Below are 12,718 nucleotides of genomic sequence, written 5' to 3'. Positions count from 1 at the left end.
ACTTGGAAATGGAGTAAGATGTGGACACAGAGTAAACAATTTAACGAATTAAATAAAATCCTAGCTACAGATCAGTGATTCTGCTATAGTGTTTTGCTATTAAGTTAAAACAGAAGGCCCTGCTGTTAGTGCATGTGAATCTGCAGTTTGTCAGCTGCTGGCAGATCACCAGCCCAGTGACCAAAGTGTGCAGGGGCCCTGCTCTGCCTGCAGGCTGGCAGTGTCACAGGGACACGGGGACACCGGAGCGGCGGCCCCAGCGTGGCACTGCCCCGCGCCGGTTGTGGTGCAGATGTTGCACACACGAGATCCTTCGTGCCTTATAACGTTTGTTTGGGCTCTCAGCATGCTGCAGTGGACTGACTGCTCCTATGTATTTATATCTGTTATGCTCATAGGAAAAAATGTGGTTTATTTAGCAGCTTAATCCATAGGAATTTGAATAAATTTTGCTCTTTGACCCTTTTCTTGTTTTCAAGTCTTGAGTGTTCTCCACCCTGTCTGTATTAACCCAGGCAATTCCCACTGAGGTGTCAGTGATTTTTATTACCTACAGTAATTTTCTTTGTTTAATAACCTCCTCTCAGCTTTTGAAACTGAGGCACTCTTGTGTAATTTACTGAGATTGTCATATTAAACTCATCTTGTCTCTTACAAGCAATGTGCTCCATAGAGATGTTGGTAGGTGCTGTAAGGATCCTGAACTCAGCTGGGATCTCAGAATAAGCTGCTTTAATCCCAAGTGGCAGAGACAAAAATGCTACAAAGTCACTGCCACACACTGTTCAGCAATGAAGCTGTCCCAAAATAACCAATCCATAGCTGATGATAAACAGTGTAGTGGGTGAAGAGCTCTCAGGCTTAAGCTATTGTTGGGAGAAGGAATTGGCAATGAGCTCCAGGGGTTCAAAGAGCAGCTTCCAGAGGGAATACTGAAAGCTTCTATACTAGTAGTAGAAAATGGGAAGAATCTGTGAAGGTTTTCTGAGCTGTGTCTTGGGTGGCACGGTTAGGGAGAGGTTTCCACCTTTTCAAAGGTAGTGTGGGAGGTGTGATGGAAGAGGCAGGAGCTGTTCATCAGCCCGTATTCCTGGCACTGCTGTGTGCATTATGTGCAGCAAAAGTGGAGTTCAGCCAGAGAGCAGCTGAGTGTGTGGACAGCTTTGAATCCAAAGTCACGACAGGACCTGCTGGGATGTCTAGGATCCTCCCCCAGAGCATTAATGAGAAATAGATGCCATATGGAGGAATTCTCTTGCCAACGATCTGTGATGCCATCTTTGTCTTCCAGTTCTCATCAATTGCAAATGACTTTAAAATGATTTTTGTTTTACCTTCAGTTAAATGGTTTCCTCTTCTCAGCTACTAAGGACACTGACCTTTCAGTAGACTCTTCTAGATTTAAACTTTATTTCTGATAAGAGACTTTTTTTGCAATAGCTGATCTATCATTCTTTTTGTTCACCAGTACATCCCCTCTTCCATCATAGTTGACTCATCCATTCCTCCCCTTACCCACTGTATTTTCTTTTCTTTTCCTGTAGGTGCAAAGAACAACTTTACCTTTTATGTTTTTTTGAAACTCAGATGTTTTATGATGTAGTTTTAGTTGTTTGCATTAACATTTTTGCATCTACTTGGTTTTTTTAAAAAGAGCAAATACTGTAATACTTCTAAGGCTGGAATTTTGCTCACCCTTGCTATTACTGTATGGTGTGTGTGAGAATGTTTATAAAATCAATAAATATACATGAATAGCACATTTAATACAGTAACTGTCACAGGTTTTATTCATGTGAAATCTAGTTTGAGTAGATTGTCCCCTTGTTTTTAATCACTTCTATATAGTTCAGTGTTGGACTGCCCACACCTCTTAGCTATGATAATTTAAATATCCTTATGCCATTTAAATTTTTAAGGCTTTTTCTACTGTACCCATAGTATTAGAATCACTTAGTGTTTACTCCAGGTCTAGCTTTGAGAGCTTCCTAGGCTGCAGAATCCCGTATGCTTTATAACTATGGAGTGACATAAAGACACTGTTTAAAACGAGTCACTGCCTTCACAGTATCTTTGGGTTTAGTTAAAAATATTTTAAAATCAACAAACAAATTAATTTCTTCACCAGAATGTTTCTAATACATTGTGTTGCAATGTACAGACCCCAGCTGAGATTTATACACCATACCTAGGCTTTATATGGAGTAGCTGCTGCCTGGTAGGTTTTGTAGCCAAAATACAGAGCACAGAAGAGGAAAACAGGGCAAGGAACCACAGTTTTACAGATGGAAGCTGAGACACAAAAACATTAAATGTGATTTGTAGCCGAGCATGTAACACGCGTGTCTGGTTCTTTTTTTGAAAACATCCTTTTCACTTTCTTTGTAGTTCTGGAAGAATAACTGGAACTGTGGCAAAATTGTCTTTTTAGAATTTTAAAGTAGCTCTCAGAGTTCTTGTCTTCAGAAGTGCTCAGAATATGAGAAACTAGTAAAAAAGCTGTATCTGAAATAAATGGCCTGGTGCTAGGAAGTGGCAGGGATAGGAAGGCAAGAATAAAAACAGTATCAGGTAAAAAAAACATTTTTAGGTTAGTAGTAAGAATATATTTAATGCAGGTGTGGAGAGAAGGAAGATTAGGCTTAGCTTTTATTATCTAGCACTAAATCCATTTTGTCTCTAAAAGCTAAAATCCTACTGGGTGGGGTCTAAAGAGCTTCTTCAATTGGATTTGCCCAGACTGCAGGGTATGTAATAAACAGTGATTTGTTTCTTGTCCCTTGCATCTGTCCACCTCACTTAAGGACTTAAGCCTGCCAATGTAATGAGGCAGCTGCTTAACTGCTTCCAGATTCTGCATTCTGCCAGCTTGTTCTATGATGGGGAGATCCCTGGAGCCTGTGGAGGGAGGAATTTGTTTTGTTGCTGTTTTTTGGTTTTGGGGTTTGTTGTTGTTGTTGGGTTTTTTGGGGGGTTTTTTTGGTTGGGTTTTTGTTGGTTTGGTGTTGGTGGTTTTTTGGTTTTGTTTTGGGGTTTTTTGTTGGTTTTTATTTTTTGTTCCATCCCAGTGTGATATGGCCATAAAGTCACTTGATGAGCAGCAGTCAAATCTCAACACTTACTCTCCTTTGCCGAACACATGGGGAAACAGCCAGGAAGAATCCTTTAGCTCAGCCATGCTCCTTCCCTTCATTGCCAGCACTGTAACAACCTCTCCACTCCCATTTTCTCTTGGAACATAAAAATAAATTACTCCTTCCAATGGAAGTATCCTCTGAGCCACAAGCCTGGAGAAATAGGATTTGCCCATGTTGGCAATTTAAGGTAAAGCTCCTTTTCATTCTTACAGGAGTTTAGCTGGGGTTTAGAGGAGCATATGTGTACCCCAGGCTTGATGCTCCCTCAGCTTCACTTCAGAGCCTGTGTTTCAAGTGTGTGGCTTGTTAATGAGTAATATGAGCTTGATCTGAGGAGAGTGTGTGTCCCCACAGAGCTCTTGCGCTAAACAGACCTAAACTCCAGAGCTTTTCTATGCTGTGTTTAAATGCTCATACCATTAAAACCACTGAAGCAGTATTCTTAAATGTACTTTGGTTTAGCTCTCAGTGGCATTCATAAATCAAGATGCCATGATGACTGAAAACCAGGCCTTTGCTGTGGAAAAAATCATTTTCTTGATACGTAAAAAAGAATATGTAATCATTTGGGGCTGGTTGCTTTTGGCAATTATTACCGTAATTTTATCTTTCTTGAGCACACTTTCAATAGAAAAATGTATAATTTCAGGGATTTTTCAGAAACAAACTTCAGGCACGACTTTCGACAAAAAGCATCCACTTTCTGATCATGCTAAACCCGGCCAAAAGCTGTGTGAAATGTCTTGCAATATAGTTGGGCTTTTAACTTTTACCTCAGCAGTACTTTTATTAATGAAGCAAAGTTTGAATTATACAATATACAACAAAACCCTCCAAAATAAAAGAGAGCCCATACTTCAGGGGTAAAAAGCCAGCTGAAGTATGATTTGATTTTTAAAAAGGCATCTCTGTGTTAGGATAAAGACAACACTAATTAGTTGTCATGCTAGTCACAAATAACACAGAAGTTATTGTGAAGGTATGCATTGAGGATGGTGACAGCATTTCTTCTGCTGTGTTTATTAGACTTGGAGTAAAACGTAGGCATTAGCAACTTCCACCATCTCTTGTAGCAAATGTGCATTTTAGCAGGGCAGGGTACTTAGGGGCGAGCTGTACAGAAATAACACTTTGGTGTCACTGTTTCACACAAGCAAATGAGGACTGACAGCCACTAAGTGCAGTCCAGGCTTTCTGAAGAAAAATATAGGCCATGGTAAACACAAAAATATTCCAGCCTGCAGGGCCTAATGGAAAAATAAGCCTCTTGAGAGGCAAGATTATTGTGCACCACCACAGCACAGCTGCCATTGACTCTCCTGGCAGTGCTGGAGCCACTGGACTTGGTTTTGATCTCTAGGTTTACCTCTGTGTGTCTGGAATCAGGCTGCATTTTCCCTAGGTGCTTTCAGGGAAACCTGATCTGCCCTATAATCTTGCTTAGCTTCTGGGCATTAGAGCATCAGCACTGTGCATAATTCAGCAGGGTTATGCAGCTCTCTTCTAACATTCAGGGACAAGGGGATAGATTATAGCAATTTTTCCTGATTGGCAAATGAAAGGCAAAGGAGATGCAGTTTTGCCAAACTCCTCCCAAGGTGGTCAGCACCTGCAGGAGGGAGCAGTCCCTCTTTCCCTTCCTTCTTGCTTGATGCTCATACTCCTCTTGTTTGAGCGTTAGAGAAGGTGTGACAGCACAGCTGGATCAGCCACAAAAATTCCCTGGTGTTGTGTAATTCAGAGATTTTTGTTTTACCTAAGGAATAGTGATGGTGGCAGATAAAACCTTCTCATTAATCTGATACAAAAAGCTTTTCCCTTCCAGCATCTCAGTATGAAGCAAAGGTGGACATGTTCTTAGTTAAGCAGAATATTTATTAGCAAACTAATAGCATCAGTTTAAATATATTCAAATGTATAACTGCTGCGATATATTAAAATATATTTCAACAGTAGATAAAATATCTTCCTTGTTCTAGGAGTTGGATGTTGATTATATTTATATTGCAAATGGTGTTTGTCTACCCAGTCTGAAATCTCTACTAGAGCTTCTTGAAAGTAGTTCAGCTTCTAACTAACCTTTCAAAGCACATCTGCACATTTCTGTTCCCAGCTGCACAGACAGAATTAAATAGAGGTTGAATAGCACTGAAAACTTGTAAAACTGGATCTCAAAAATCACAGTGAGATTTTTTTTGTTTTATTTTTACTGTGCATGTTCTTTTGCATTTGAGTTTCTAGGGGCTTACCTGTGATTTTTAAACCCTTTATCATTTTTTTAAAATGCTAGTCAAGAAATTGTACAAAAGCTATTGATTTTTCTTAATTATTTGCTACAGTACCTGTAATTTAGAAAGATTATTCTTCAGTATCAATTAACAAGCCATGCAAAATCACTGTATGTGTTCAGGAATGGATTTAGAACTGCTGCAAAACCCTATCCAGAACTTTGCATTCACACTCTTGGTAATGTGGCAGTCATTTTTTAATACATAACACTTGCCTTTGTTTTATTCATGATAATAATGATGTCTTGAGCAAATGTCAGATGGAAGAGATCTCCTAAAGTCAGATTCCAGACACTCAATTTTAATGTTTACTCTGCAATCTCCAGCATAGTTAAAGCAAACAATCTCTGTGGTGTTTGAAGTTGCAAATATTAAAGTTACCCAGCTCCAGTTTTATCACCTGTAACACTCTGTAATGCACAAACTGTAATTGCAGACTATACTCAACAGGTTTTGTTTAGCTTGACAGAGACAGTTAACTGCACTTTATCATAAATACAATTCATCTAAGTGGAAAATTAGGTACTATATTTTGAATTTTATTTGTCTTTCTGTCTGGTGCATATATTTAGCAATGCATTCCTCTCCTTCCACCTCCCCAAATTAGATTCTTGCCGTAATTGTTCCAAGGAAAAGTTTTGTAAATACAATTACCCTTAAGGTTGAATTGAGAGCTGCTGGTAAGGCATATGGGAATCATGAATATAAAAACACAAGCTGGGAAGTCACACTGGCCTGTCTCTCTCCTGATCTCAATCAAGGAACTCAGAATAAGAGAGCCAAGACCAGGAAATGTGTGATTTCTGTTTCATAACTTCCACCTAGACCATCCTCATCTGCCTGCTTCTACAGTTCACCCACAATGCTGAAGATTGGATTTGCCATTTTCTGGAATGCTTCACCCCCTGGCATTTTTTTGGCATGCTTTGCTGCACAGCCAGCAAAGTGGGATTCATGATGCTGTCATGAAGACAGGGAGAGAGCTGGAAAAGAATTTGGGAAGACCTTAGAGCACCCTCCTCACAAGAGGTGCTCTTTTCTTCCTAAGAGAATTTAGAGTACCTCCAGGGGCTGCTGGAGAGAGACTTTAACAAAGACATGTCATGACAGGACAATGGGGAATGGCTTCAAACTGAAAGAGGGCAGCTTTAGATGATACTGGGAAGAAATTCTTTCCTGCAAGGCTGGTGAGAAACTGGCACACATTGCCCAGAGAAACTGTGGATGCCCCATCCCTGGAAGGGTTCAAGGCCAGGTTGGATGGGACTTTGAGCAACCTGTCTAGGGGAAGACATGGCAGGGGTTGAAACTAAATGATCTTTGAGGTCCCTTCCCACCCAAACCCTGCTAGAACTCTTTACTCACTAGCTGAAAGATAATTAAAATAATAAAATAGTTATTGAGCTTGAGGAAAGGCAACAGATGAAGCAGATCTGTTCTTTCTGCTGGGTTTCCTTTCAACCTGAGCTGCTACTCCAGATGGTGTGGAAGAAGAACATCCTGGCACAGCCTGACTTCCGTGGCATAGCTGGCAGTATCAGGCTCTTTGCAGGAAGAGATGCACTCCCTTCTTGGAGGGAGAGCCGGGGGTATTTGGCACTTTGCACACGATTCTGAATTAAATGGGAATTTCACCAAGGGTACTGACTTGCAGGCTCTCCACAAAGCAGATGTAAGAACCTTGCATGATCTTGTCTCTCCCTTTGTAAAGCCCCACGGTATTAATGAGGGTTCAAAGGAGTGCATTTCGTCCACTAGAGCTCCTTAGAGGAAAAAACCTCTTGTGAAAAGACTTCTAACTGAATTCAAGGCAAATACTTCAGGGAGCAGGAGATTAAGTCCTGTATCAGAGCTAACAGCATCATATGAAAAGCAGAAAACAAATCCTTAGCAGGTAGGTGAAGACACTTGTGTACCACAGCCTATGTAAAAGCTCCACACTGTGACTGTTTCTGTGTGAACACACCCTTTCGCTCTTAAAAGCATCTGATGAGCTGGGGGACTCTGCTTTTGACTTCTGTACTTTGTCTTTAAATCAAGATGCACTAATTTGCACTCCTTATCAATAATGCCATGACTTTTACAGCAGTCAGCAGGGATGGGGCCCTGTTTCTGCACAGCAGCTGAAGAAAATGTCAAGTACAAAGACACGCACTGCTCCCTTGATACAAATTAGCTGATCACCGAAATGGGGAAACACGGAACTCTGACCCTATTAGAGCAAAATGTGGACAGTGGATTAACACTCCAGACTTCTAATTAATCACAACGTGTCTCATCCTTCTGATTGCAGCTGAGTAGGCCATTCTTCTAACTTAAGCCCACAGCTGTCCACTGTTAGCACTTAGCTGTCAGTGCAGCTCCTTGTTCAGCTGTTGGCTGAGGAGACAAAGGTGCAGTCCTGAATGTCTCAGAAGTAAGTTGCAGGAATACTCAGAAACATCCTTACATGTGAACTATACTTTTATTGTGTGAATACTTAAAAAACCCCATACAGCTTAAATTCTAAGAACTGAGTATCACTCTGCACTGTTTATGCTGTTTTCCCATACAGAAAAAAGTACAGACCAGTACTGATCATAGTTCTTTTTTTCTAGAACACGCACAAAGTGTTTCATACAAACTACAGTAGCATTGAAGTTTTACAGCTTTCCTGAAATAGGAATTCCAAAATTTATTACACACACACCGAATTTATTTGAAGATGACGCAGATTAATCTAAGTTTGATATTATTTCTCAAGTAAAACTTATATATCACTGAACTGCTACAAGAAGATACGTATTTAACTACTTATTTTTTATCCAACTTTTAGACCACATTTTAAGAGGAACACTGCAAATGCATTGAGAAACCATTGAGTCAACAGACACTATGCTGCCCCCATAAAATATTTCACTAATAGGATCTATCTTCTCAGTTTTAAGGCATCTGAAATTCAAACCAAACTGAGCTTCTCACTCTCAAAAGCCAAACTAAAAAATTCTCTCCACAGAAAGACACAGCATGTTAGTTTCAAAAAGAGCTATCTTAAGGCAATACGCCACTGCTCCAGGCTGCATACAAACCACAGCTATCCTGTCCTTCCCTCACCTATTTTGGTTTCTAAAATAGAACAGAGAAATCTCAGTGATGGAAGAAAAAATGTGCACAATATATATTCAGACAAAAGAAGGAGTTAAAAATTTAATCTAAAATCTACAGACTCTAAACAAACCCCATATAATACGCTTTTACTATTCATAAAAGGAGTTCCCTTTTTAATTTCAAACTACAGAAAAACAGCACTGCATTGTAACACTGATTCTTCAGTTATCTATAAAACAGTGGAAAAAATAAGAAAACTAAAATCTAACTGAATTTATTACATAGCATCACTAGACTTTCAACCCAAGGATTTCAGTAGGGATGGTAACGAGGCCCTGGGTTGTAGGAGTTGTAGCCATACTGTCCATAGTGGGATGAGTAGGATTGTCCTTGTCTGTGCTGCTGGTAGTTGTTACCCCAGCCTCTATCTGGCCTCTGATTAGATCTGTAGTCACCTTGCCAGTTGTATCTGTCCCCTCTAAAGTATCTGCCATCTTGAAACCTGCAATGAGAAGATAGATCAAAGTCTGACATAAATTATATCAAGGCTAAAAAAATGAATTAAAATGAACCCTGACATTTGGCGGTTTTCATTAAAACTGTCCTGTAACTGTTAATACACTCAAATATTTATATGTTTATATGACAAACTCATGAAAACATACCTACAGTCATCTGAGATCACTCATGAATTTCTTACCCAACACAACATTTGGAGAGTCTGTTTCCTAACACAAACTATTCCCAGGCATTAGGTGAACTACTGGAAGTTTTAAGAGAAACTTAAACAGACCATAAATCTAAAAATCAACCCCTGGGCACATCTATAGTGCATCAAAGCCAGGTTCCATCCAGCAGCTTCAAGGCTGAAAGCTTTGGCAAAGCAGGCTTCAGTACAGTTACAGCCACCTAACAGCACTGAGTCCTGGAATTTGAATATTCCCTCAAATACATACTACTGCTAAAACACTGCTTCTTTATCAATAAATATATGCTGTAATTGTTGTTTTTCAGTCCCTCAAAAATCTGTCCAAAATTCAGTAAAAAGCTACAATTACATCTTGAAGAAATAATTTAAAGTATTTTGCTTTGGCAGGTAACAATGTACTTGCCAGACAGATTCGATGATTGATTTTACAGTCACTTCTACTGAATAAAAGAATTACAGGCTAATCTTGAAAAATACAGCAAATATTTAGCTTACAAATGAAATGCTTTCTGGACAGCTAGTAACAGATAATCACACTAGCAGCTTGTTCCTTTGCACATCTTCCTGCCAGTTATCATCCAACATAAGATAGGCTGCTTAGTTTTGCAGAAGTCTCATCTTTCCCCTCTGAAAAAATGTTTCTGGCTGACCCCAGGGCAATGGGTTCAGTGGTTCCAGCTCATTCTTTACTAAAAAGCAAATAATTAGTTCTTTTATATACAATGCAAAAATTTTGCCAGTCAATACAGAGAAAATGTAAAACCTCATTACCTTTCAGAGAAGACTATATTTCCCCTTAAACATAGTTACCTACAGAGTAACAAGGAACTACTTCAATGAACAGGACAGACTCTTATACTTCTTCTGAAATCAATTATTTAGGTGTATTTGTGAAATGACCACAATTAAAAAGAAAAACCAGTACCGATCTCTGTTTCTCTGGTTGCCACCAGATCTGTTTCTCCATTCTTCAACTATAGGAGGGGGGTCTGCAGGGCGTTTTAGGTATTCTTGGTATTCTTCATCATCCGACGTGAATCGATGAGCAAACATCATCTCATAATTTGGGGGCATGTCAGCCAAGGAGGCCATTCTGAAAACTTGGAACATGAACACAACAGAAGTGGCTTTAGTAATTTATGAAGACTCTCATTGTAATAACTACCAAAATCCATGCTGTGAAAATGGAGGACGAGGAAAAGTTAAACTCAGATTAACACAGCTGTTGGGTTTTGGGAAGACAGCATAGATACCTTACAGAAAAAAGTACTTCAGAACATGCTCTCCATCTACTCCTGACATTGACTTTTGACAGGAAAACAATTCCTACAATCAATTTCAAAAGTTTGCTAAGGTAGAATATCATGCAAAGCCTACAGATACACATAAGCAGCAAGACAGGCAAAATAATCAGATTTATTCACAGTAATTTATGTGTTAATAACTTGATTCAGGGAAAGGTCAGCACCTAAGAGGATAATAAATTTCTTCATAATATGCCTGTCTGATGAGATTTGTGTTTAAGGCCTTAGTTCCCTTAGTTTTGTATATATGCATTTGCCATTCACATGTTGGTGTTACCCGGTACTGTCCATCAGCAAAATTTGCTCTTAATAGCAAATCAGAAAGGCTCTAAGCCCACTATTTTAACGAGCCCCACATAATTTAGAGCATTTACTCTATCTGGCTCTGGATTCCCAGAATAAGCTCTTCTGCTGTCTCCCAGAGATTTGCTGGCAGGACCCATGAGCTAAAATATACAAAATATACACCCTCAATGACCAAGGCCAGCCTGGGTCTCGGGGTCACTGGGCTGTTCTCGGGGAATCCTGCGGTGCTCCCGCAGCCCCCGTGCCCCTGCAGCGGCCTCAGCCATCGGTGTCTGCTGCTGCCTCAGAGCCCCGGGCAGCTTCGCCCCGCCAGTGACAGCGCACAGCTCCCTGAGGCAGCTGAAGGAGGTATTCCCGCAGGAATAACTCATCCTCCTTTCCTCTGCCACGAGCTAACCTCGTAAGTTTTTTATTACGGGCTATCTCTAAGGAATTTCGCTCCTCAAGCCCATGGCAGTGGGGGTGAGGGCGGCGGGGCCCTGGGGGGCCGCCGCTACAGCTTCCCCTGGAGCTGGGGTGCTCCCCTCCATAAATAACACTTTATCTTGTTAATATCATCTTCATCCGCGGGGGCCCGTACCGGGGACTCCCGGCACCCTCCTGCACCCAAGGCCAAGCGGAGAGAGACGGAGGGGGCTGGCTGCCCCAGGGCGGCTCCGCCGGAGCCCCGTCCCCTCACAGCGGGCCGGACCGAGCTGAGGGAGGACACGGGGTCGCTCCCGCTCCCTCCTCCCTCACAGCCTCCCTCCCTCCCTCCCCCGCCTCAGCACCGCCGCCCCTCACCGCAACTCAGCCGCCGGAGCCGCCGCCGCGATCCCGCCTCTTCCGGGCCGGGCCCCGCCGCTTCCCGCGCCGGGGCGGGCCACGGGACACACCGGGGCGGACCACGGGGCACAGCGGGGCGGACCACGGGAACACGGGACACCGGACACCGGGGCGGGACACGGGACACACTGGGGCGGGCCATGGCACACCGGGGCGGGCCATGGCACACCGGGGCGGGCCACGGGACACACCGGGGCGGGCCACGGGACACCGGGACAGGCGTGGCGGGCAGGGGTGGAAGCAGCGGTTCCCTGCGGTCAGGGTTGCACACCAAGCGCGTTGGCAGGAGCAGTATTGATTGATTGATTGAGGTCTGTTGTGGCGCTGTCCTTCGCTGCCACGCGGGTTTTAAGGAGGTGACACCTGAAATGTTTGGGTTTTCACCGAAAGGTGCAAATGAAAAAGGTGAAGTCAGCATGGCGTCTGTGCCTGCCAAAAATCTTCACATTGAAGACATATAATATGCCATTTAAGTCTATAATGCCATTTAAGTGTATTTCTGCTTTAAAGAAGCTTCGGGATGTGTTGACTGCTCCGTGAGGAAGGTAAGATGACGTGAAGCTTTTTGGCAGGCAAATAACTCGGTGTAAACCAAAATAATTCTGTGCTGGCGCCTGCACCAGCAACACATTCACCCAGTGCTGCAGGTAGCGGTCAGTCTTGTCACCCTTCATCCAGATGAAGTTGTGTGTGAGCCTCAGAACTTCAGCCTTGCCACCTTTAATACGGGTGCGGTTTGGGCTGGGGGCATCAACACCTTCCCGCAGCAGAAGTGGTGTCGTGTGCCTGGTCCCAGTTTGCCTTGTTCCCACAGCGCCCATGTCTTTGCAGTGCTGACTAATTCCCACAACACTTAAGCCAATGATTTTTAAACGGTCTCTTGTGCTGTGTATTAGAAATGGGGTTTTTTATGGACCCTTTCAGAAAGCAATGTTTTTTTACAAGCTCTGCTAGAGATTCTATTGCTCGCAGGCACTAGCAAAGCATAGAGACTAATAATCAGGTAGATCACTTGAAACAAAATACCCCAGCAACAGCAATAGCAGTAACCAACTCTCCAAA

General features: G+C 42.2%; 1 protein-coding gene across 2 annotated transcripts; it reads right to left on the bottom strand.

Annotated features, from left to right (window-relative positions):
* Positions 1-7,870: 7,870 nt before the first annotated feature.
* On the bottom strand, positions 7,871-11,715 carry RAMAC (RNA guanine-7 methyltransferase activating subunit). Of its 2 annotated transcripts, XM_036389937.2 has the most exons (3): positions 11,615-11,715; positions 10,147-10,321; positions 7,871-9,014 (listed from the first exon to the last, which is right to left on the bottom strand). In XM_036389937.2, exons 2-3 carry the CDS (start codon positions 10,311-10,313, stop codon positions 8,825-8,827), a joined length of 357 nt encoding a protein of 118 aa, XP_036245830.1. In that variant the 5' UTR covers positions 10,314-10,321; positions 11,615-11,715; the 3' UTR covers positions 7,871-8,824. The 2 variants fall into 2 exon arrangements, with proteins under 2 accessions (XP_036245830.1, XP_036245829.1); XM_036389936.1 differs by lacking the exon at positions 11,615-11,715 and having other exon boundaries at positions 10,147-10,331.
* Between the last annotated feature and the right edge of the window lie 1,003 nt (positions 11,716-12,718).

Source organism: Molothrus ater, chromosome 13 (assembly GCF_012460135.2).
Source record: "Molothrus ater isolate BHLD 08-10-18 breed brown headed cowbird chromosome 13, BPBGC_Mater_1.1, whole genome shotgun sequence".
In the NCBI taxonomy this organism is placed as follows: domain Eukaryota; kingdom Metazoa; phylum Chordata; class Aves; order Passeriformes; family Icteridae; genus Molothrus; species Molothrus ater.
This window is presented reverse-complemented; position numbering and strand designations above follow the sequence as displayed.